This window comes from Cervus canadensis, chromosome 16 (genome assembly GCF_019320065.1).
Source record: "Cervus canadensis isolate Bull #8, Minnesota chromosome 16, ASM1932006v1, whole genome shotgun sequence".
Taxonomy (NCBI): Eukaryota; Metazoa; Chordata; class Mammalia; order Artiodactyla; family Cervidae; genus Cervus; species Cervus canadensis.
In genome coordinates this window covers 29,798,319-29,820,364 of record NC_057401.1, presented here as the reverse complement: position 1 = coordinate 29,820,364, position 22,046 = coordinate 29,798,319, and the positions used below count along the sequence as shown (strand labels likewise).

The window sequence follows — 22,046 nt, the reverse complement described above, 5'->3', positions numbered from 1 at the left end:
AAAAAAATGCCAAGGGAGACATGTGGCAATACCTTGGATTTATGCAAAGTAACTGTGGAGATTGATTATTAACAAGAGTTTCTCAGATCAGTGGAATGCTTTGAGCCTGGCTTGTGGCTGCATCTAACATGGACAGACATTCTGAGCCTTGGCTTGTCCAGTACAATATTTTGGGAAAAAAACTGTTCAGCAGTGAGCAAAGTACTAAATACCCAGTTGAAGTTAGTTGGCATGAACTGTAGTCAGCGTGGTTCCATAACTACTTTAAAGACATGTGATCTTAAGGAGAAAGAACTGGGAAAAGCAGACTAAGGATTATTCTGGGTTGACTAACTGGATCGTACACAGGGAAGTCTGGAGTATTACGGTGTTGCAATAGTAACTTACAGCATTGCACACGTAGAGGCCAGGACAGAATTAAATGTACCCAGCAACTACCCGCTCCAGAGTATTCTGGCCTGGAGAATTCATGGGCTGTAGAGTCCATGGGGTCACAAAAGAGTCGGACATGACTGAGTGACTCACTTCACTTTCAGCAGCAGGCTAGTGGACCTGCTGGTAAAGGAAAGTTAAGAAAAAAGTTAAAGGTATCACTGAAGAGAAGCGATGGGAAGAAAATGAAGTTAAAGAAACAGGATGGGTCTGGAGTAGTGGCTCTTAAAGGATGGTTCCAGAACAGCAGCAAGAGCTGCTGGGAACTTTCTGGAAATGCAAATTCTGGGGTGGGTCTTAAGCAGTCCCTGTTTTAATAAGCGTCATAGGTGATCCTGTTGTATGTTAGAGAACAACTGGTCTAGAAAAAGGAAACAGAGTTGGAGATCTCAGAGGTGTGCGGTGTCACCTGAAAAAGAGGCATGGAGGCCTACTGTCCTGGTCGATGGCTGATGTGATGTGGTGATGAGAGTCAGTGGCACAGAAGAAGAGGAGATACTGAAGTCTAGCTTTCTGGGTCATCTGAAGACTGAAGATAAAATCAAGGTTAAAATAAAAGGAAAAAAGTGACCCAGTTGCTCATATCATCAAAGAAGGTGAAGCTTGAGTCTTAAGAAGGTCGTTGGAGTGAGTGAGGAGGATTTGGAGCAAATAATATAATGAGATATCAAATGAAGCAGACTGAGAATTGTGATGGATAAAAAGTTTAGCTGTGACAGTAGTGAGCATGTACCAGAACAACCCCTATTCCTCTCTCCTTCAGTTGGGAAAATGGGAAAAGACTAAGTAATTGTTCCACCAGCCAAAAGAGAAAGGAGCCAAGAAGTATGTGCCTGATTGGGAGGAAGAGGCTGCCTGGGAGAAGAGAGGTCTAAGTTAAAGAAGGGAAGTGAGGATAAATGGGAGTTTTAACCCATACACTACAGGGGTTCTTAGTCTACTGCTAAAAGAAAGTAGCCCTGGGATGAAGAGAAAACAGTTCATTGGTGGAAGTTCTCCTGAGTAGCCAACATAATGGAAATGGCTCAAGAAAACAGTAGGCTGAGAGGTCAGATCAGTGATATAGTCAAGAGAGAAACATTACAAGAAAGGAGAATGTCTAGAGAATAGAGAAAACACACACGTACAAGGAAGATAGAACATAAGTTGTATTGACACAAGCTCTTCCACTAAGAGAAGGAACAAAATGGTGGCATGAGAACTTGGTCACTACATCTCTACAGGTTACAACCACTGCTTTCAGAGATCACTCAGAGGACAATAAATGTTTCTGATGGTAGAGGCAGGAACAAAGATAAACCCACACTTAAAATCTGAAGTTACTGTTTAAGCAAGGAGACATGGTCAAAGTGAGTTCCCACTCTAATAAAGTTAGGACAACCCCCAAAATGCCCATGTGACATTCTTATTTAAGGCCCTATATTTTTATGATATTAATTTGTTTAATACAGAGAAGGGAAAAAAGGGAGAGTTTTGTAATTCAGTCAGAAAAATTACACAAGATAACTTTATTTCCATGGATTTCTAAAATCATATGCTTTTAAAAAATCTCTACCTTAATCAATTTACCCCCACTATATAATGTATACTATTAAACCAACCAAATTGACACAGTAACTGCTCTGGAAAGACAAGAATGGGTTGTAAGGGTGAATTATTTTATAAAGTACAACAGATTGCAACCAATTAGTTAACAAAAAGAAGAAAAACTAAACAGCCTGACCCTTTATAACAATTTACAGAACTCTGTTTAACTTAGTAAGAAAAATCTGCTTTGGATAAGGCATTGCTTCATCACTTCTCAGAGATTAAGGCACAAAATCACCAGCATGACAAACTCAAACGTGTAAGAAAATCTGAAGACAGCAGCTAGTACAAATGCTACAAAAACAAAAACAGGTGCTTTGGGGACACTGACTTATATCAAAGCAACATTAAACTGCAAATGTAAAACTTACAGCAACTCAATTTTCCTTCTCCAATGAAGGTTAATCATTTTTAACAGAAGATCAACTTAAAGAACAGAGGAAAAAGCCAATCTCTTAATACTCCTTTTTTTGGGGGAAAAAAATTGTCTCTCAGTATCAGGCAAATTTAAAAAAAATGATTTAGCTGGTATAGATTTTAGAATAGCATATAAACAAATTGATAGCAACTAAAGCAATTTTAATGGCACATTCAGGAGCTTACATTTGAAATGACATTATTGGTTAGGTCCTTTCTTGTGAATTCTACTGTGATGGGTCAAGTATCAATATTTTGTTAATGTTAACTTTAAACAAATATTTTGTTAAGTTTAGCTATGTTTTTCAAAACAGTTAAAACTCCAACACATGAGATTTGAGGGCAAAGATACTGAAAAATCATACTTCAGTAGACTGTTACTACAGCCAACATATTATAATAATTTCCCAAAGTTATTTCTGAAACAATAACTAGGTCTGATGCTATTGTCTTTTAAGAATATTGTAAGTGCACTAAAGCAGTTTCTGCCCATAATCACAACTCACTAAAGCACTTGGCAAATGAGTCAGGATCAAAACAGATGAAGTGAAGAAACGCTAGCATTCATTATACATCTTATTCATAATCTCATTTACTTTGCCCATTTTATTGTTTCAATATCTCAGGAAAACTTGGATCCAAATAACATGCTAACGTTCCACAAATTAATTATCCTAAAATTTGAGCTGTTTTTCATCAGGAAATGAATTACCTTAAAGGTATATTTCCAGAAAACTTATTTGGATGTTAATCTAATAACATTAGTAAAGCCAGATAAACAAAAGAAATAATCAAATATACCACGGAGTGAATGAAACTCTGATATTACACTACAGTGTTATAGAAGAAAGGAATACAACAAATACAGATAATTTTTTAAGAAATGTACATGCCTCCTGAGCAAGAGGATTTAGGAATTACAATAATTAATATAAGTACCTAATATGTGTTTTAAATTCACTTTAATGTTGGTTGTCATTGTCTCAACCAGTGGTTCTCAAAGACTGCCATGTGGTTATCTCACACATCAATATGAATTCCATGTTTTGAAGACATCATTTGTCTGGTCCCTGTGAAATACATAACGAGTGAACAGATGTGAGGTAGAGATGATGTGATTATTACATAAAGCCAAAATGGCAAAGGAGAAGTTTTTCCAAATGGGCATATCCACAAGCCATGGCGAATTCCATCTCGGATGTGGTGTGAGGTCCAGGATATAAATAACATCCAGGGAAGAAAGCACCATGAGTCTTTGAGCTTGAAAAAGTGCATTGTAAACTTTAGGGTCAGAACCACAGTGGGGATCACAGTAGAACAGTGAAGGAAAGGGCGTCGTGGAAGACTCAGAGCAGCCTGCAGGGAGAAAGCGATGGCTAGTGTCATCTCCTTCTTGGCAAACAACACTTTATAAATGCTGCCTAACATCATAAGTATGTGTTTTCCTGCGGGCTACTGGAAATGCAAAGGGAACATTTTCTATGTCACCTCCAAATACACTCTGCACTAAAAATGAAATCAAGATCTCAAGAACATATGACTAACTTTTTAAAGTTTCCTACTATGTGCTCAGAAAAGTCACAATACAATTTATATCCTACATGTATGGTTAGAGTAAATTTGGAGTTTTAAAGAATTGTTTGGGGCCTCTAAGAGCAATGAAAAAGTCTCACATTTGAATAAAATACTCTTCAACTAAACATAAAAAACTACAGTGCTATATTAATTTCAGATATACAACATAGCTATACAATATTTTTATTGGTTGTATTCCATTTAACATTGTTATAAAATATTGGTTATATTTCCTACTCTGTACATTATATCTTTGTATTTTAATTATTTTATACTTAGCAGCTTGTACCTCTTAATCCCTTTTCCCTATCCTGCTTCTACCCCATTCCATTCAATTAATAAATGCATAAAAGGGGAATATTTTTTGTTGTAACTATTGTATGTTAGCCCTGAATACTTTCAAATTTATTTACAAAAGCATTAGAAAGATCATTAAACATGATTTGAAAGTTGAGTTAAATAAACCAATAGAATTTCTAAACCATTGTAAAAATGTAATCAACATCTAAACAAATGGAAGTTTTTCAGGCTTAATTCCTGAATGATCCAGGGGAAACTCTTGGAGATGATGAAGGACAGGGAGGCTTGGCGTGCTGCAGAACATGCTGTCGCAGAGTCAGACATAACTTAGAGACTGGCCAACAACAACTTGCTAAACATCAATCAGAGTTTGTTTATTCTACATTCTTATTCCCGCTCCCTTCTCCATACTTTTAGTTGCCTATTTCTATTTTGTCAAACCATAAAACATTTCTGCATTATGCCAGTTTAGTCTCTACCTTTAAGTTCTACGCTATGCTGTACTTAGCAGCTCAGTCATGTCTGACTCTGTGACACCATGGACTGCGGCCTGCCAGGCTCCTCTGTCCATGGGGATTCTCCAGGCAAGAATATTGGAGTGGGTTGCCATGCCCTCCTCCAGGGGAATCTTCCCAACTCAGGGATTGAACCCAGGTCCCCTGCATTGCAGGTGGATTCTTTACCATCTGAGCTATTAGGGAGCTACTGGAGAGAGGAGCCTATCCCTTCTCCAGGGGATCTTCCTGACCCAGGAATCCAACCAGGGTTTTAAGTTCTATGCCCACAGCCTAACATGCTCCCCAACAACAGGGTGGGGTGGGGGCGCCTATGGCAGTCACTGCTTGGAGGAGAGCAACAGCCTCCTGTTGAGATGATTAGTAGTTATGCTCTGGATGTGTGGACAGATATTGACTATTCACACTTTCATTTGTGAAGCCTATTTATATTAATAGTTTCTAAGGAAGAAACTTCCCTGGTGGTTCAGACGGTATTCTGCCTGCAAGGCGGGAGACCCAGGTTCAATCCCTGGGTCAGGAAGATCCCCTGGAGAAGGAAATGGCAACCCACTCCAATATTCTTGCCTGGAAAATCCCATGGACAGAGGAGCCTGGCAGGCTACAGTCCACTGGGTCGCAAAGAGTTGGACACGACCAAGAGACTAAAACACACACAAGGAGGAAACAAGATACTTCTGTTGCTTGCCTGATTCCTAAAATATTCATGCAGAACCTTTATTCATAGGTAAATAATAAAAGAAGGATATATCATAAAATCATAGAAGTAAAAATAGACAGGGCTTCCCAGGTTGCATTAGTGGTAAAGAACCCACCTGCAATACAGGAGACTTAAGAGATTGAGGTTCCATCCCTGGGTGGGGAAGATTCCCTGGAGAAGTACCTGGCATCCCACTCCAGTATTCTTGTCTGGAGAACCCCATGGACAGAGGAGCCTGGTGGACTACAGTCCGTAGGGTCACACAGAGTCGGATATGACTGAAATGACTTAGCTCGCATGCAAAACTAGGTAAATTCCTACCAGTCCTGCTCTAGGACATGATTTTTCCTGGTTCTGTTCTTCACTTAGTTCATATCCTGTGCGTGTCAGGAGTATGTGAAATGCTGCTCAGATATTATTCAATTAGCATTTGTCTTTATATTGGTGCCCTTGCTTACTGCGTATGTCACTTACAGAAGCAGTTTGAGAGGCTCTACAGGGCTGGAGAAACCATGCATTCAGGAGGCCTGTGTGCAGTTGATAACACCAGATATATGCCTTATGAAGGCAGTAGACAGGTCTGTAGGCTTGCTTCTCCACATTCTGATACCATGAGCTAGTGGGAACAAGGTTTGGGGGGTCTCAGTGTGCTAACGGGCTTTCCAGGTGGCTCATCAGGTAAAGAAATTGCCTGCAATGCAGAAGATGCCAGAGACATGGGTTCGATTCCTGGACTGGGAAGATCCCCTGGAGGAGGGCATGGCAACCCACTCCAGTATTCTTGCCTGGGGAATCCCATGGACAGAGGAGCCTGGCGGGCTACAGTCCACAGGTTGCAAAGAGTCGGACACGACTGAGCAACTGAGCACAGCACAGCACAGAACTTAATCTTTCCTGCAAGACTTGGCTAATGGATAACCAACAGTGTCCTACCGTATAGCACAAGGAACTCTATTCAGTATCCTGCAATAAACCATAATGGAAAAGAATATTTTTTTAAAAAAAGAATGTATATATATATATATATATGTTTAACTGAACCACTTTGTTGTACAGCAGAAATTAACACAACATTCTAAATCAATTATACTTCAATTAAAAAAAAAAAAAGACTTGGCTAAAACATCTCCTATAAAGCCAGAATGGAACCCCTCAGTTACAATTATTGAACCTTTGCTCTGGGCACATCGACGGCACTTTGTGATGTGATATAATGTGGTCAGTAACATATCTGAACCCTCAGGAAAGTGTTGGGTGCTCAAAAAAGTTGGATGAATGGGCTTTCTTATTCTAAAATAAGGCTAATCTTCTCTAGCTCTAACTAAACTGATGCTATAAATATCAATATCATGGCGTCAAAGAAATCAAAGGCCAGAAAAATTAAACATATGGGCTTCTTACCTTTAAAGACAGGGATCCAGATAGCAAAAAGTGGTCTATATCAATAACAGAGGCTAAAAACCCAGCTAAAATGATTTCTCCAAAGTCAGTCTTCTTCCTGATTCCAATGACTACTGCCCATGACCACATGCCGATCACGCAGTGTACTGAGTTATCTGAAAGTGCACGAAGCCAGGCATTTTGTTGAATTATGGGAAACTGAAGAAGTCTGTCAGCTACTGCGCAGAATAAGCCCAGACCAAGGCTGGAAAGAAGAGATTCAGTGCTGCAGGACTGGAGTAAAGCATGAGACTTCTCCGTCTCCGATGCCATCGCAGAGCAGTACGTCAGCACATGCTAAGCGCCATCACAAAACAGACAGCTCGTTCCTGTGTACATTCCCAGTCATCCTAAAATAGAAAGGAGAGAAAAATATTAATGAAGACTATGGGATGCCATATGATACATAAATTTAAAAATACCAGCAGTAATTCTACAAGTATAAAATCAAGTTGTAAAAATTGGTATTTCTTTTCTTTAACTGTTTGCTTATTTTTGGCCGTGCTGGGACTTCACTGCTGCTCCGGCTTCTCTCCAGCTGTGGCGAGCGGGGGCTCCTCTCTAGCTGTGATGCAGGGGTTTCTCCCCGCGGTGGCTGCTCTTGTGGAGCTCAGGCTCTAGGCACAGGGGCTTCAGCAGTTGTGGCAGCTGGGCTTAGCTGCTCTGCAGAACGTGCAATCTTCCCGGACCAGGGACCAAACGAGTCCCCTGCATTGGCGGGTGGACTCTTACCCACTGTACCACCAGGAAAGGCCTTTTTTCTTTAACTGTTACCTGTAATTCCATTCCACCCCCCCCCCAGCTTTATTGAGATATAAATGATACACAGCACTGTGTAAGTTTAAGCTGCAGAATGTGATGATTTAATATACATATATATTGTGAAATGATCATAATACAGTTAGCATATCCATTACTTCACATGGTTACCTTTGAGTGTGTGCAGTGAGAACATTTTATGATATACTGTCTTAGAATCTTTCAAGTATTGAAAGAAACAGTATTTCTTAAGTTTATATATAATAAGCCACGTGGCCCAAAGAGAACAGACTAGCCTTGTAGGAACAACTGTTTAGATGGTAGCGTGTATCAAGGGAAATTTAAGAAAAGCCGCTGACTAATCTATTACTTTGAAGTCATCAAATCTTTCTTTCAGCAATGTGTACTACAGAGTAGTGGGCATCCACCCCAGCAACTGCTTTCCATACTTTTTTCTGATAACAGCATCACCTTCCTTTGGGAAAAGTGCTTATCACAATACCCAGACTCTGCAGCTGATCAATTAGAACTGTCTCCCTTACTAGTAGTAGTGATTAAATAGCAATGACTAATTAGTAATAATTTTATAGTAGTGAATAGTAGTGATTACTCTGCTGAAGAAGGTGACCCCAGCTGGGCCAATCGGACTCCTTATCAGGATTTTTCCAAGTGGAGCTGATGGAGAAAGTTCCTTTACTTCTTATAAAACATAGACTCAACTACATGGAAGAGCCTAGGAAAAACGAATCATAAGGACATCAAGTCCTCAGGACCAATCTCTAAGGTTCTTAGAGCTTCCCTGGTTCCTGCAACTCACCTTTCACTTCTATGAGCTACTTCAGGATTTTCTCAATAAGTCCCCTTTTCCTTACTATTACCTCTAATCAAAGAACCTTAACTGACATAAAAAGGCAATTGTAATTCTGAGTGCTCACCTGGCATACAATATTGAGATCACTTATCCAGTTAAAGTTATTAATATTGTGTGATACCTGAAGTTTTTGCTTTGTATTGTTGTGTCTTAGTTCTGAGCATTAAAGACTAACTAAATGATTTATTGAGAATGATTCAACTTCCATTCTGTAATGAAAACTATACATAGATCACTGTATATATTCTAACAATTTATAGAGAAATGCAAAACACCTAAAATAGGACCTTTAAAAAGGTCTAAGTTGAAGGACTTGTACCATCTGACTTTAAGTCTTACTATAAAGCTACGTAACCAAGAATGTGGTACCATTATGAAGATGGACAAATGAATCAATGCAACAGAATAGAGAGTGGGTTCACAAACAGATCCACACGCATGGTCAACTGATTTTTGACAAATATGCAAAGGAAAGTCAGAAAGGACTTTCTGACTTTGAAAGGAGAAAAGACTCCTTTCAACAAATGGTGCTAGAACAACTGGATATCCATATGCAAAAATAATGAACCTCAGTCCATACCTTCCTCCCCATACAAAAATTAACTCAAAATGGATCACAGACCTAAAAGTAAAACAAATCTATAAAACTTCTGGAAGAAAACACAGGAGGATATCTTTGTCCTTGGGTTATACAAAGAGTTCTTGGTAGCAGTATCAAAGCTCCATTGTTTAAAAAGTTAACAAATTAAGCTTCATTAAACTAAAGAACTTCTGCTCTTTGAAAGACAATGTTAAGAGAATTAAAACACAAGACATAGATTGGGAGAAAATATTTGCATATTTCATATTTGATAAAGGATTTCTACACAGAATAAAGAATTCTGAAAACATGATAACAGAAAAACAGGCTGATACAAAGATGGATGAAAGATCTGAAAAGGTACTTTACAAAGATGATATACAAATGGTCAATAAGCACATGAAATATGCTCAACATCATTAATTATTAGGGGAATGGAAAGTAAAACCACAAACATAACTATCAGAATGGCTAAAATTTAAGGCTGACCATTTCCAAATGTTGGCAAAATGTGGAGCAGTCAGAACTCTCATACATTATTGGTGGAAATGTAAGATGATACAACCACTTTCCAGTTTCTGAGAAAGTTAAACATGCTCCTACCATATGACTCAGTCAGTCCATTCCTAGGCATTTACCTAAGAGAAATGAGAGCAAACATCCACACAAAGACGTGCATAGCAATGCTCATAGCAGCTTTGTTTTTTTTTAATATTAGCTTCAAACTGGAAGAACCCAACTGGATAAACAAAATATGGGGGGGAAAATAAATTAAAAAAAAAAAAGCCTACAGTAAAAGCCCATAGGGTGCTTCCTAGGTGGCACTAGTGGTAAAGAACCCACCTGCCAATGCAGGAGCCCTAAAGAGATGCAGGTTCCATCCTTGGGTCAGGAAGATCCCTTGGAGGAGGGCATGGCAACCTACTCCAGTACTCTTGCCTAGAGAATCCCTTGGACTGAGGAGCCTGGCATACTCTAGTCCATGGGGTCACTAAGGGTTGGACATGACCGAAGCAACTTAGCACAAAAACTTATAGAACTGTACAAAGAGTGAACCCTAATGTAAACTGTGGACGTTAGTCAATAATAATATATCAATACTTGTTCATTAATTGTATCAAATGTGTGTGTGTAATGTAATGTATGTGCATGATCAGTTTTGTCCAATTCTTTGCAACCCCGTGGACTGTAACCTTCCTGGACTGACCCGGGAAGATCTCCTGCATCTTCTGCATTGCAGGCAGAGGCTTTACCGCTGAGCCATAAGCCAAACAAACATGCCACACTCTTGGAAAAAGTTAATAGTAGGGAGAAATGTGCAGAGGAAGAATGGCTATATGGGAATACTTTCTACTCTGCTCACCTTTTCTGTAAACCTAAAACTGTTATAAAACAAAGTATTTTTAAGAAGCAAATAAAGTATGGGAAAATGTTATAATTGTTACATTTAGGTAATGAACATACTTTAGTTCATTATACTCTACTTTTACGTTTGAATTTCTTATCTAGAAATGTTTTTTAAAAATGTACCTAGTATGATCCCACTTATTAAAATTCTAGAAAATGCAAGAAAGGAGGGGCAGGAAGGATTAAAAAGGAGCATAAGAAAACTGGAGAGACAGATTCATTACTTTATTACCTTGATTGTGGTAACTTTCATGGTTCATAGTTTCATACCCATACCAAAATATATCAAACTGCACATTTTAAATATATGCAGTTTATTATGTGTCAAGTATACTCCAATAAAGATGTTAAAAAGTTAGGAAAATATACTTTATTGTCAGTAACAATAGCAGCCTTTCATGTAAGGAGCAATCTGAAAACAAGAAAGAGATTATGGAAATAAAAAACCTGACTGCCCAAATAAAAAGTCAATACAAGCAACGCATAGTAAAATGAATGCTTCAAAAAACACAATTAATAAAAATACATTCAAAGAATTTTCTAAAAGCCTGAGGGTGAAATAAAGGACAAAGAGTTGGACATTGAGAGAAAAAAAAAAAAAAGAAAGAAAAAACAAATTCAAAAAATAAGGAGAGGGACTTCCCTGGTGGTCCAGTGGCTAATACCCCATGCTCCCAATGTAGGGGGCCCGGGTTTGATCCCTGGTCAGGGAATTAGATCCCACATGCTGCAACTAAGATCCAGAGCAGCCAAATAAAAAAAATTATAAATATTAAAAAATAAATAAAGAGAAAATCCTTAAGACCCAAAGCAACAACAATAGTTATCTGCAAAAGAAACAGAATGCAATTAACACCAACACCGAACACTGTTGGACAACAATTACAGAGCTCTGAGAGAACGGGATTATGACAACAGGAACTCTAAACATAACTAAGTTATAGCATCTATGTGACAATTATAAATTTTAAGATTTTTACCTTAGAAATTGTTAACACTTTTATATAATGTTTTGGGAAAAAATAATCAAGGAGCAGGTCTTTTAAATTTTTATGGGAAGAAGAGAAAAATACATAAAATTTGCTCAATATAGCAAAGTAGAAAAGTAATCTATGAAGAAGAAAATTTTACTCCCACCCTTACACACCAAAAATAAAAAAGAAAACAAACATGTCAAACACAAATACTATAATCGATGTGAATGTATTAAATTTCTCTATAAAGAGACAGCTTGGAAAAGAAAGAAACATCTATGAAGTTACTGTTCATAAGAAAACATCTCAAACAAAAAGTCTCAGCAATATAGAAAATAAAGAGCTGAGAAAATATCTATCTAGAAAACACAAACACAATGAAGCAGCAGTGGTATTAGGCTGGTGCAAAAGTAATTGCAGTTTTGCACTGTTGAACTTTGCCGTTTGATGTTGGAATACACTCTTAAATGTGGTTATGTTATATACCATTTTAATGTACATCTCTCGATTTATGTTTTTCACCAATGACTTATTACTTGCTATTTCCGTTCAGTTCAGTTCAGTCGCTCAGTCGTGTCCAACTCTTTGTGACCCCATGAACCACAGCACACCAGGTCTCCCTGTCCATCACCAACTCCCGGAGTCCACCCAAACCCATGTCCATTGAGTTGGTGATGCCATCCAACCATCTTATCCTCTGTTGTCCCCTTCTCCTCCTGCCCTCAATCTTTCCCAACATCACGGTCTTTTCAAATGAGTCAGCTCTTCGCATCAGGTGGCCAAGTATTGGAGTTGCAGCTTCAACATCAGTCCTACCAATGAATATTCAGGACTGATCTCCTTTAGGAGGGACTGGTTGGATCTCCTTGCAGTCCAAGGGACTCTCAAGAGTCTTCTCCAACACCACAGTTCAAAAGCATCAATCCTTTGGTGCTCAGTTTTCTCTATAGTCCAACTCTCACATCCATACATGACCACTGGAAAAACCATAGCCTTGACTAGATGGACCTTTGTGGACAAAGTAATGTCTCTGCTTTTTAATATGCTGTCTAGGTTGGTCATAACTTTCCTTCCAAGGAGTAAGTGTCTTTTAATTTAATGGCTGAAATCACCATCTGCAGTGAATTTGAGTTCCCTTAGGGTTCAGGAATTCACAATGGAGAACTGGAGCGGATGATGACTGGGATATCCTTGTTTACTGGCAGAAAATACTCCATTTCTTGGGGCTTCCATCTGCCTGCAATGCAGGAGACCAGGGTTTGATCCCTGGCTCAGGAAGATCCTCTGGAGTAAGAAATGGCAACCCACTCCAGTAGGCTTGCCTGGAGAATTCCATGGACATAGAAGCCTGGTGGGCTACAGTCCATGGGGTCACAAAGAATCGACACAACTGAGAGGCTAACACTTTCACTCCATTTCTCAGAAGAGATAGAGGGAGGGAGAGTGAAAATGTATCATTATACTCCTCAGGAAGAAAAAGACAATTACATTAATTTGTAAGTGAAATGACTGCCTATACAAGATAATAAACTGAAAATTGTTAGAATTTAGAGCTTCCCAGGTCTTGCTAGTGGTAAAGAACCCGCCAGTCAATGCAGGAGACATAAGAGATGCGTGTGGGTTTGATCCCTGGGTTGGGAAGATCCCTTGGAGGAGGGCATGGCAACCCACTCTAGTATTCTTGCCTGGAGCAACCCATGAACAGAGGAGCCTGGCAAGCTACAGTCCACAGGGTTGCACAGAGTTGGACACAACTGAAGCAACTTAGCCTATCCTAGAATTTAAGTTGCAAAAGGTGACTTAGCCAAGCCTAGAATTTAAGTTGCAAAAGGTGGCTAATTCAAGATAAATTATTAATATACCAGCAATAATTGAAAGGGGAAACTACCAGAAAATGAACATTCATAACAGCAATAAAAACTCAAATATCAAGGATAAACTAAACAGATAATGCACCGCATGTGAAGAAAATGACAGAACTGTATTACGTCAATCAGCTATGCCGAGCTCTTGTGGCTTTGTGCTATGTTCCAGCTAAGCTGGAAGTACACTTCCCAGAATCCCCTTCCTCGTTATGTGTCGTGCTGGCTACAGGAGCCTCTGTACATGGAACTTGGAAAGCAGAAGTGAAGCAGCGGCCATGTTTTTTAACTCTGAAGCTTGGTGCTGGACACACTGTGGGGCTTGCATGTGTTGTTGCTGATCTGTCAGCTCACCTTACTGGCATGGGCAGGTGAGGCCTGCAGCTCCTCAGCTCCCACCACGTCTTCCTTCACCCTCTCCAAGTCCTGGGCCTCTCCTGCAGGTCACCCACAGCATCAAAACTGAAGCTGGTGAGAAGTCAATGCAGATTGCAATGTCCTTGTTCTCACCCCATCCACCTTCCCTTCCCAACAGTCTAGCTGACATGCTTCAGGCCCAAAAACAGACTCAAAGGCAACAGCCTGCTCTCCCAGTCCCTACAGTTACAGAAGGTCTTTCTTATTTGTTAGCATGCAAAGTAGTTTTGCTTCTTTGATGGAACTTCACTGATAACAAGAGCCAGACCATTTTACTAAGGAGAAAACATGGATGGTGTTACTGTCCTCAAATTAATCTATAAATTTAATGTATCTCTAATCAAAATCATAACAGGGATTTTCTTTTAGCAGCTTCACAGAATGTTTTCAGACTGGCATTCAATCCCAGGTGGCGCTAGTGGTAAAGAACCTACCTGCCAATGTAGGAGACAAAAGAGAAGCAGGTTTGATCCCTGGGTTGGGAAGTACCCCTGGAGAAGGAAATGGCAAGCCACTCCAGTATTCTTGCCTGGAGAATTCCATGGACACAGGAGACTAGCAGGCTACAGTCCATTGGGTTGCAAGGACATGGCTGAATAGACTTAGCAAGCAAACTTGCAAAAGCAGAGTGATGTGAACACTGAAAGGTGAATCCAAAATCCGAGACAGATCAAGTGTGTGTTTCCAGAAGGGGGAAATGTATGTACCATTCCAAATTGGTAAGGAACAATTATTATTTTACTCAGATCTTGTGTCAGTTAGGTTTCTTAAGTGCATGGAATAGAAAGCACTCTAGCAATAAAAGCAAAAAGCATTTATTAAAAGGATATTGGGAAATCACAGTCTTGCCTGGTTTCAAGAAACAAGTTTCAAACTATGCCTCGAGCACCTGAGTGCACATGACACCAGACACCTGCAGTGAAGACCTCCCTGCCCCTGAACCCCTGAACCCAGCTTGCACTGCTTAACCCATCACCAGATATTATCACTGGCATTGCTGCTAGTTCTGCCTCATCTGCTGCTGTTATAAAGATTCTTGGAGTTCTGTTTCTTTGCTCTCAATACAAAATTCAGAGTTGGGCACTGGCTGGGCCTAGATCACATGCCCATTCCCTAGCTGCAAGGGAGGCTGGAAAAGATAGTATTTGGCCTTTTCAGCATAACTAGTAGAAAGTGATTCTTTTCTCCTTCTACACATGTTAAAAGAGGAATCTCAAAAGTATACTATGCTGAGCAGGATAATGACCAGTCTGCAATGGTAACGGGTCTGTTACAAAAGGCTTTAATTGCTAAGTAGTACTGAAGAGTCAATCATCAGGTGAAACCTGAGATTGGATCATCTGTGCAATGCTCAGTTTTATACGGCAGAGTTGTTTAAACAACTTTAGATTTCAAAATGTCACATTCACAAGGATTAGAGTTTTATATTAATAATACAGACCATTTCTCTGGTTAAATTAAGAGAGGGAATCAGTTTGACTGACTAGATGCCTGGAAATTTTCCACAGTCAAGAGAGCTTTTGTAATCAGTTTGGTATCAAACTTGGGATATTTACATGAATTTGTAAACAGACTTCTACAAAGTCCAGCTGGCTAGACTTTTAGAGAGGAGCTCAAACATATTTTAAAAATACTGATAGACATGACTGTATCAAAATGTAAACTCATGCATGGCAAAGTTAAACACTAATACATGGAGGAAATTTTGAACATTTATGATGGAGAAAGATAAGAAGCCTTACTTTACAAAGGGTTTTTAAAATTAATGAGAAGATGGGACTTTCCTGATGGTCCTGTGGTTAAGAATCTGCCTTGCAATGCACGGGATGCAGGTGCAGTCCCTGGTCAGAAGGAACTAAGATCCCACATGCCACAGAGAAACTGAGCGCCCATGCCACAGCTGCTGAGCCTGTGAGCTCTGGTGTCCGCATACCACACACAGCTAGGGTTTGTGAACCACAGTGAAAGACCCCACAAGACACAGTGAAGACCTGAGGGCTGCAATGAAGACCTGATGCAGTCAGATAAAAAAGAAAAAGTAAGTATCTCAATAATAATGTGGCTATGTCTAAGAAAAGGCAATTTGGAAAAGGAAGAAATACAAAGATCAAGAAAAGTATTAAAATATTTCAACTTTATTGGTAATCAATTGAATTTAATTTAAAACAATAAGATTTCAATCTAAGATTGACAAAAGATTGCTAATGATCTGTTAATGGTGGGGAAATGATCACCCTAATAGAGTATTAGCAGTTGTATAAATTGGCATAACTTTTCTCAAACAATTTGATAATATGTACCAAAAATGATTAATAAATGAGCAAATACTTTTGACTCAGCATTTCCATTTCTACAAAATTATCCTAAGAAACTAATTAGATAAATACAAAGAGTTACACATGGATGTTCAGCATGGCATTGTTTATGAGGAAAAGTTAGAAACTATGTGCCCAAAATACAGGACTACTGAAATAAATTCCATATTATTATGCAGTCATTAAAAAATACTTATTTCCCAATTTATTGACATATTAGATATTAAAATTTTAAAGGTATCCTATAAAATCATACATAAAATATTAAATTTTTGTTAAAAATACATACATACATGTAAAAAACCTGGGAAACTGTTCATTCGGCTTGTCTGTCACTGGTGGGCTTACATGTGATCATTATTTTTTTCCTTTCTTTGATTTCCCCCAAATTTTCAATATCATGAACACAAAACCAATAAAATTCCTCTGAAAAGTTAGTTAGAAGTAATTAAACTCAGACCACAATGATAAACTCAGCTTCATAAAAGTGTAATTTTTTAAAATGTAGAAATATATTTATAACATTATAAATATTAAGAAAATGTTAGAATATACAACATTAATAAACATTAATAAAGTTGTATGCGTGCATGCATGCTGTCACTTCAGTTGTGTCCGACTCTGTGTGACCCTATGGACTGTAGCCTGCCAGGCTCCTCTGTCCATGGGGTTCTCTAGGTAATAAGACCAGAGTGGACTGCCATGCCCTCCTCCAGGGGATCTTCCCAACCCAGGGACTGAACCTGTGTCTCTTACATCTCCTGCGCTGGCAGGAAGGTTCTTTACCACCAGTGCCACCTGGGAACCTGTCAAGTTGTATGCAAATCTCATAAGTCCAATTTATAGTACAATATAAAAATAATGTATTCACATTTATGTATTGGTTGGCACATGAAAAGTCTATATGAAAGAGTTCCATATCTCTAGATGAAATAAATTTATGAAGGTTCCATTAATATTTTTAATAGTGTGAAGAATACTTGCTTTGTAGATAACAACTATTTTGTTAATGATACTGGACCCTACAACAATCCTCAAATTCTTTTGTTGTTGTTTAGTCCCTAAGTCGTGTCTGACTCTTTTGTGACCCCCTCATGGACTATAGCCCACCAGGCTCCTCTATCCATGGGATTTCCCAGGCAAGAATACTGGAGTAGGTCGCCATTTCCTTCTCCAGGGGATCTTCCCAACCCAGGGATTGAACTCTTGTCTCCTGCATTGGCAAGCAGATTCTTTACTACTGAGTCACCAGGGAAACTCCCTCAAATTCTTAATCATTTGCAAAAATGAAAATTATTCTCTAAAGCACAAAGATTGAGTTATAGTCTACAGATTCTTCCAAGATTAGGAAATAATGATTTCAAGGTATTTTCAACCAAGAGATACAACCAAAATGCAAGAGACCTCCAAGGTCATGAATCCTTTCTATATACCTTCAGATTTATAGCTCCATAAGTCATGAATCATTTGTGTCTACTTTGCAAAGTAAGCATTTGACACCTGAATGGATAAAGATGTCAATGTGTTTAAAGGCTCAGTATATATAAAGTTTATAAAATATTCCTTGAATCAAGGATAACATCATTATCCACTCAGCTGGATGGAAACTGGGACACACAAAGCTTGAATTAATGACCAAGCCAGAGAGGTGCCACACCATCAACATCGCCCTCCTTCAGTAAGCTGTGGACTGTAAATTAGTCCTGAGGAGAAAGGCGGCCAGTCAGGTTCTCCAGATGAGTGTGAGGAGAAGGTAGGCTGGGCACAGTATACACAGAGGCCTAACAAAACAGCTCTTCTGCCATTCAAACTTTGCTTCTATATGCATTTAATTACAGATTCACTGTCAAATCTCATCCCAGAAAGCACACAGAAATAAAAGGTCATCATCCACCTAACTGCAAATTGCATCATGTCTCTGTAAAGCCATTTCATTACATCCATCTTTTTTTACTCACTAAACAATTTTCAACCTTCAATAAATATATTTCAATGTTACTCACCGTGTATTTTACTTGATGAATTCAGACACAAAAATGACCAGGTAGCTAATAAAGTGTCATGAGCAAAATAAAACAAGATCACTTAAAGTATTTAAATGATGATCCAAATTTAAAGTGATCTGAAAAAGAAAAAATTGTTTACAAAATAACTATACAGTAGTTTATGAATAGGAACAGATACACATAATAGGGTGACACAAATTGCATTTTAAATGGAAGGTGTAAACAGCTTGCTTGATGAGAGAGAAATAAAAAGCACACTTGAGTAAACTCTGAAGCAGATCCTTCAGCCCCAGTCAAGCCTTCAGATGCCTGCAGCCCTGCCAACATCTAGAACTACAACTTTGAGACCCTGAGCAGAACCACCCAGCTAAGCCTCTTCCAAAAATCCTGGCTCAAAGATACAGCGAGGTAACTGTTTACTCTTTTAAGCCTAAAAGCTTTGGGGTAGTCTGTTTTGCAGCATGGATAGCTAAAACAGTAGTTTCTCTTTTCAAGAAAGGTATAATTATGGCCCCAGAAACACACAACTGGAACATCTATTCCACTAAAACTATTTGTGCAGATGTATAGAATAGATTCTGGGTGTAAGAAATTTAATAGGTGTACTTCCTCTTATTACCTCTGATTAGAACACCCAGTCCATGGGGTCGCAAAGAGCGATGTGGTCCACGGGGTCGCAGAGTCTGACACGACTAAACGACTGAATTGAGAACACCCAAGTGTCCCATTTGTCTTCATTCCCCTTCTTCCTGTTTCCCCATTTCCTGCTCCTCCCCCATAAACAGAATGGGCTCTAGAACCTCTTAAACTGTAAAACAGCTTTATGTTTATTTTACATACTCACTTTTGTTGGGCAAGTTCATTACGAGAATTGTAATTTTCTTTTAAACTTGTCATGCATGAAGCTAATGTGCTCAAGGTGTTTAATATCTCATTATACTAATACAAGGAGAAAACAAGTTAGCAATCCTCAGCCTGTGAACTAAAGATACTATCTGTAATGATATCTGCCATAACCGCCAGTTACCCAGATCATAAATTTCCATGACTTGCAGGAGACACTTTCTGCAACAGCCAAAACTCTACCACACACCATCTCCATTACAGTATAATGCCATCAACTATGGGGCCTTCAGGGCTTCCCAGGTGGCGCTAATGGTAAAGAACGCGCCTGCTAAACCACGAGACCTAGGTTCAGTCTCTGCGTCAGGAAGATCCTCTTAAGGACACGGCAACCCACTCCAGTATTCCTGCCTGGAGAATCCCGTGGACAGAGGGGCCTGGCGGGCTACAGTCCATGGGATCGCACAGAGCCGGACACGACTGAGCGACTAAGCACTTGAGCCCGGGGCGCATTAAGGGCCCTCGAGCCGGGTAAGGATGGCAATGGGCAACTCAGGCAAAAGCGCCGGCACCCCGCCCAGACCCAAGGAAACCCAAGGGGCGCGGAGCTTAGGTGAGGGCTGGACGCCTATGGGATCTAGAAGGCGCGACAAAGCCGAAGGGCTCCGGGCCACTGCCGGCCGACCACACTTCACCTGCTCCCGGGTCCCGTGCGCCTGACGCCCCGGCACGCCTTCCCCACCGGGAACCTGGATCTTCTAGACTTTCAGGTTCAAGTGGTCCCCGCTTCCGGCCTCGCACCTCAGGATGCAGTTTCGTGGCGTCCATACAGTCCGTTTCTCGCTGAGGACCAAAGGCAACCACCATCTGCTCCGCCCGCTGAAGCAAGCCTGCGACGCGAACGGCGGCCCCCCCCCCCCCCCGCCGCCCATACCCTCTCCACCCTCCCGTCGGTACTATAGAGATGCCGGCCGCAGGCCAGAGCGGCTACGTCACCTCACCACTCCCCCCTACGCCGTTACGGGAACCGAGAGGACGCCGGGATACTGGTTCCATTCCCCCGCCGACGGAACGCTGCTTTAGTGTTCGTTAGCTGAGAGGGTGGGTATCTCGTGTTACCCCGAAAGTCGTGCTCCCCAAAAGGAGACATTTGGGACAGTGGGGTGGGAAGTGAAAAGTGACTTGTTGGTTTCCATCTTGAACCTGAGGATTTGTTTTTCGGCTTAGCCGCAGCTGTCCACAGCGCACCCAAGCTGCGGCGGAAGCGGGGACAGACACGTAGTTAACCTCACCAAATGTGGGAAGCGTGGCCTTAGACGCTGGAGCTCGGAGACACCGGCTGTCCCGGGTGTATTGAGATGTTTCCGACTTCCTGCAAAGGATCCTTTACAGCGGGCGTAGGAGTTTTTCACTCCGTGAGACTGCGCGACTTTGCAGGCCTGAAGCTCTTTTGTAGCGCTCCACCGCCCCCTTGGGGAGTTCTTGATAATTATTCTGCGTTTGTGCAGTGGACTTTGGGGGCCGCTCCTTGTGGTCGGCAGTGACAAGGCCGGAAGGCTTAATCGTGACTACTAATTCCCCCGAGTCGAAAAAGACAACATAAAAGGTAGCTTGACCTTGATTAACCGGGCTGACAAGGTGCAGGTGTTTAGTACGTCTGGCCAGTTCCCATCACGTCTTGGGAGTGGTGGGTGCTCTCCAAGCACCAAGGAGACATCTAGCTTGACATTTGACCCTAGGAAGTACTGGCCCAAAAGAGGGGACTCAAAGAGGAACATTTTTTTCTCTTTCTTACCTACTTTCTCAAAACAAGTGTTGGATGTAATGCAGGGGCATTGTATCAATACTGATAGATAGTGGAAGGAGACGGTAGAAAATTGGACTCTTCCATCTCAGGTAAACTTCTAGGTCTCTCACAGAACCTTAAGGTGTGGCTTAGTTTTTGTTATAGAAGTTTTCATTGCTTGACACACTCTTGGTTCTGAGCTAAGGAGGGAGGAAATTATACATATTTTACCTGCACAGCTTAAAAGCTTATTAAACATATTTATTGCTGAATACATTAACCACAGTGCTTTTAGTCATGTTAAGGGCAGTTTTTTTCTGTCTGAATGCAATAACAATTTGGCATTACCCTTATGGCAGCATGGGTACATGTATTACTATAGTCGAGGCTTTCTGGAGTTATTTAGGGACGACATACGGTTTCCTCTGACCAAAACAGAACTTAGTTATTTCTATAGTCAATCTACTGCCCAAAGGGGCTGTTCATTTACACACACTGAGTGTTCGCAACATGCCAGACACTATGCTTGTTAATAAGACTATAAAATAACTTTATGGGGCTCAAATTCTAGTGGAAGATATAGACCACAAAGAGTAAATATGGTGATGTAACAGTAACTGGGGGAAGCCCCTCTGAGGGATATTTGTGCTGATACTTGAAGGTGGCAGGGAGCCCAGTGTGAGAGAAACTGAAGAAAGCATTGTGCTCAAATTGCTTACATTTTATCTCCTAACCTATTACACTCTTTTTTTGCTGTTTTTCTTGTTTCCTGTGTTACTTCTTTTATGTGAAGAGGCTGGTCTCCTCAAGAAATCAGAAGTTAATTTGAACATTTCTTGTTATATTTGGTATAATCCTGAAGTCTTTTTGGAAGTATGGTTTTCTTCTTTCTCAATAGACAGGTGCAATAAATAGTACTTTTGGTGAGCTTATTTCTCTTTTGGTCTCATGTATTTTGTAACATAAATCTTTTGAGATGTTCAAAACATGAAAATATTTGGTAACATGAGACAAATTCAGATAAAATTTAGTCTTAGCTGAAGTGCTCCATTCTTAGCTTGCAGTAATATTGTCCACATTAAGGTTTTTTTTTGAAAGAGCTGATTCTCTTTTCATAGATCTGCTGAAAAATACTTGGTGTAGAGAGACTAAATAGCAAATGACCAATGCACACAATTCTGCATATTAAAATTAAAAAAAATCTTAATATTGAATGCTCCACAAGACAAAACAGCAACAACTCTACAGTTTTATAAAATT

At 40.0% G+C, this 22,046-nt stretch overlaps 1 protein-coding gene and 1 long non-coding RNA gene across 6 annotated transcripts; one reads left to right on the top strand and one right to left on the bottom strand.

Moving 5' to 3' along the window:
* Positions 1-1,903: 1,903 nt before the first annotated feature.
* TMEM267 (transmembrane protein 267) lies at positions 1,904-19,920 on the bottom strand. Of its 5 annotated transcripts, XM_043488853.1 has the most exons (5): positions 19,696-19,889; positions 18,155-18,273; positions 13,774-13,887; positions 6,928-7,316; positions 1,904-3,792 (listed from the first exon to the last, which is right to left on the bottom strand). In XM_043488853.1, the coding sequence occupies exons 4-5, from the start codon at positions 7,237-7,239 to the stop codon at positions 3,457-3,459; spliced, it is 648 nt and encodes a 215-aa protein (XP_043344788.1). In that variant the 5' UTR covers positions 7,240-7,316; positions 13,774-13,887; positions 18,155-18,273; positions 19,696-19,889; the 3' UTR covers positions 1,904-3,456. The 5 variants fall into 5 exon arrangements, with proteins under 5 accessions (XP_043344788.1, XP_043344787.1, XP_043344786.1 ...); XM_043488852.1 differs by lacking the exon at positions 13,774-13,887 and having other exon boundaries at positions 19,802-19,920; XM_043488851.1 differs by lacking the exon at positions 13,774-13,887 and having other exon boundaries at positions 19,696-19,888.
* Positions 19,903-21,718, top strand: LOC122454397. Its single transcript, XR_006273376.1, has 2 exons — positions 19,903-20,101; positions 20,234-21,718. It is a non-coding gene; the product is annotated as an uncharacterized LOC122454397 (long non-coding RNA).
* The last annotated feature ends 328 nt before the right edge of the window (positions 21,719-22,046 follow it).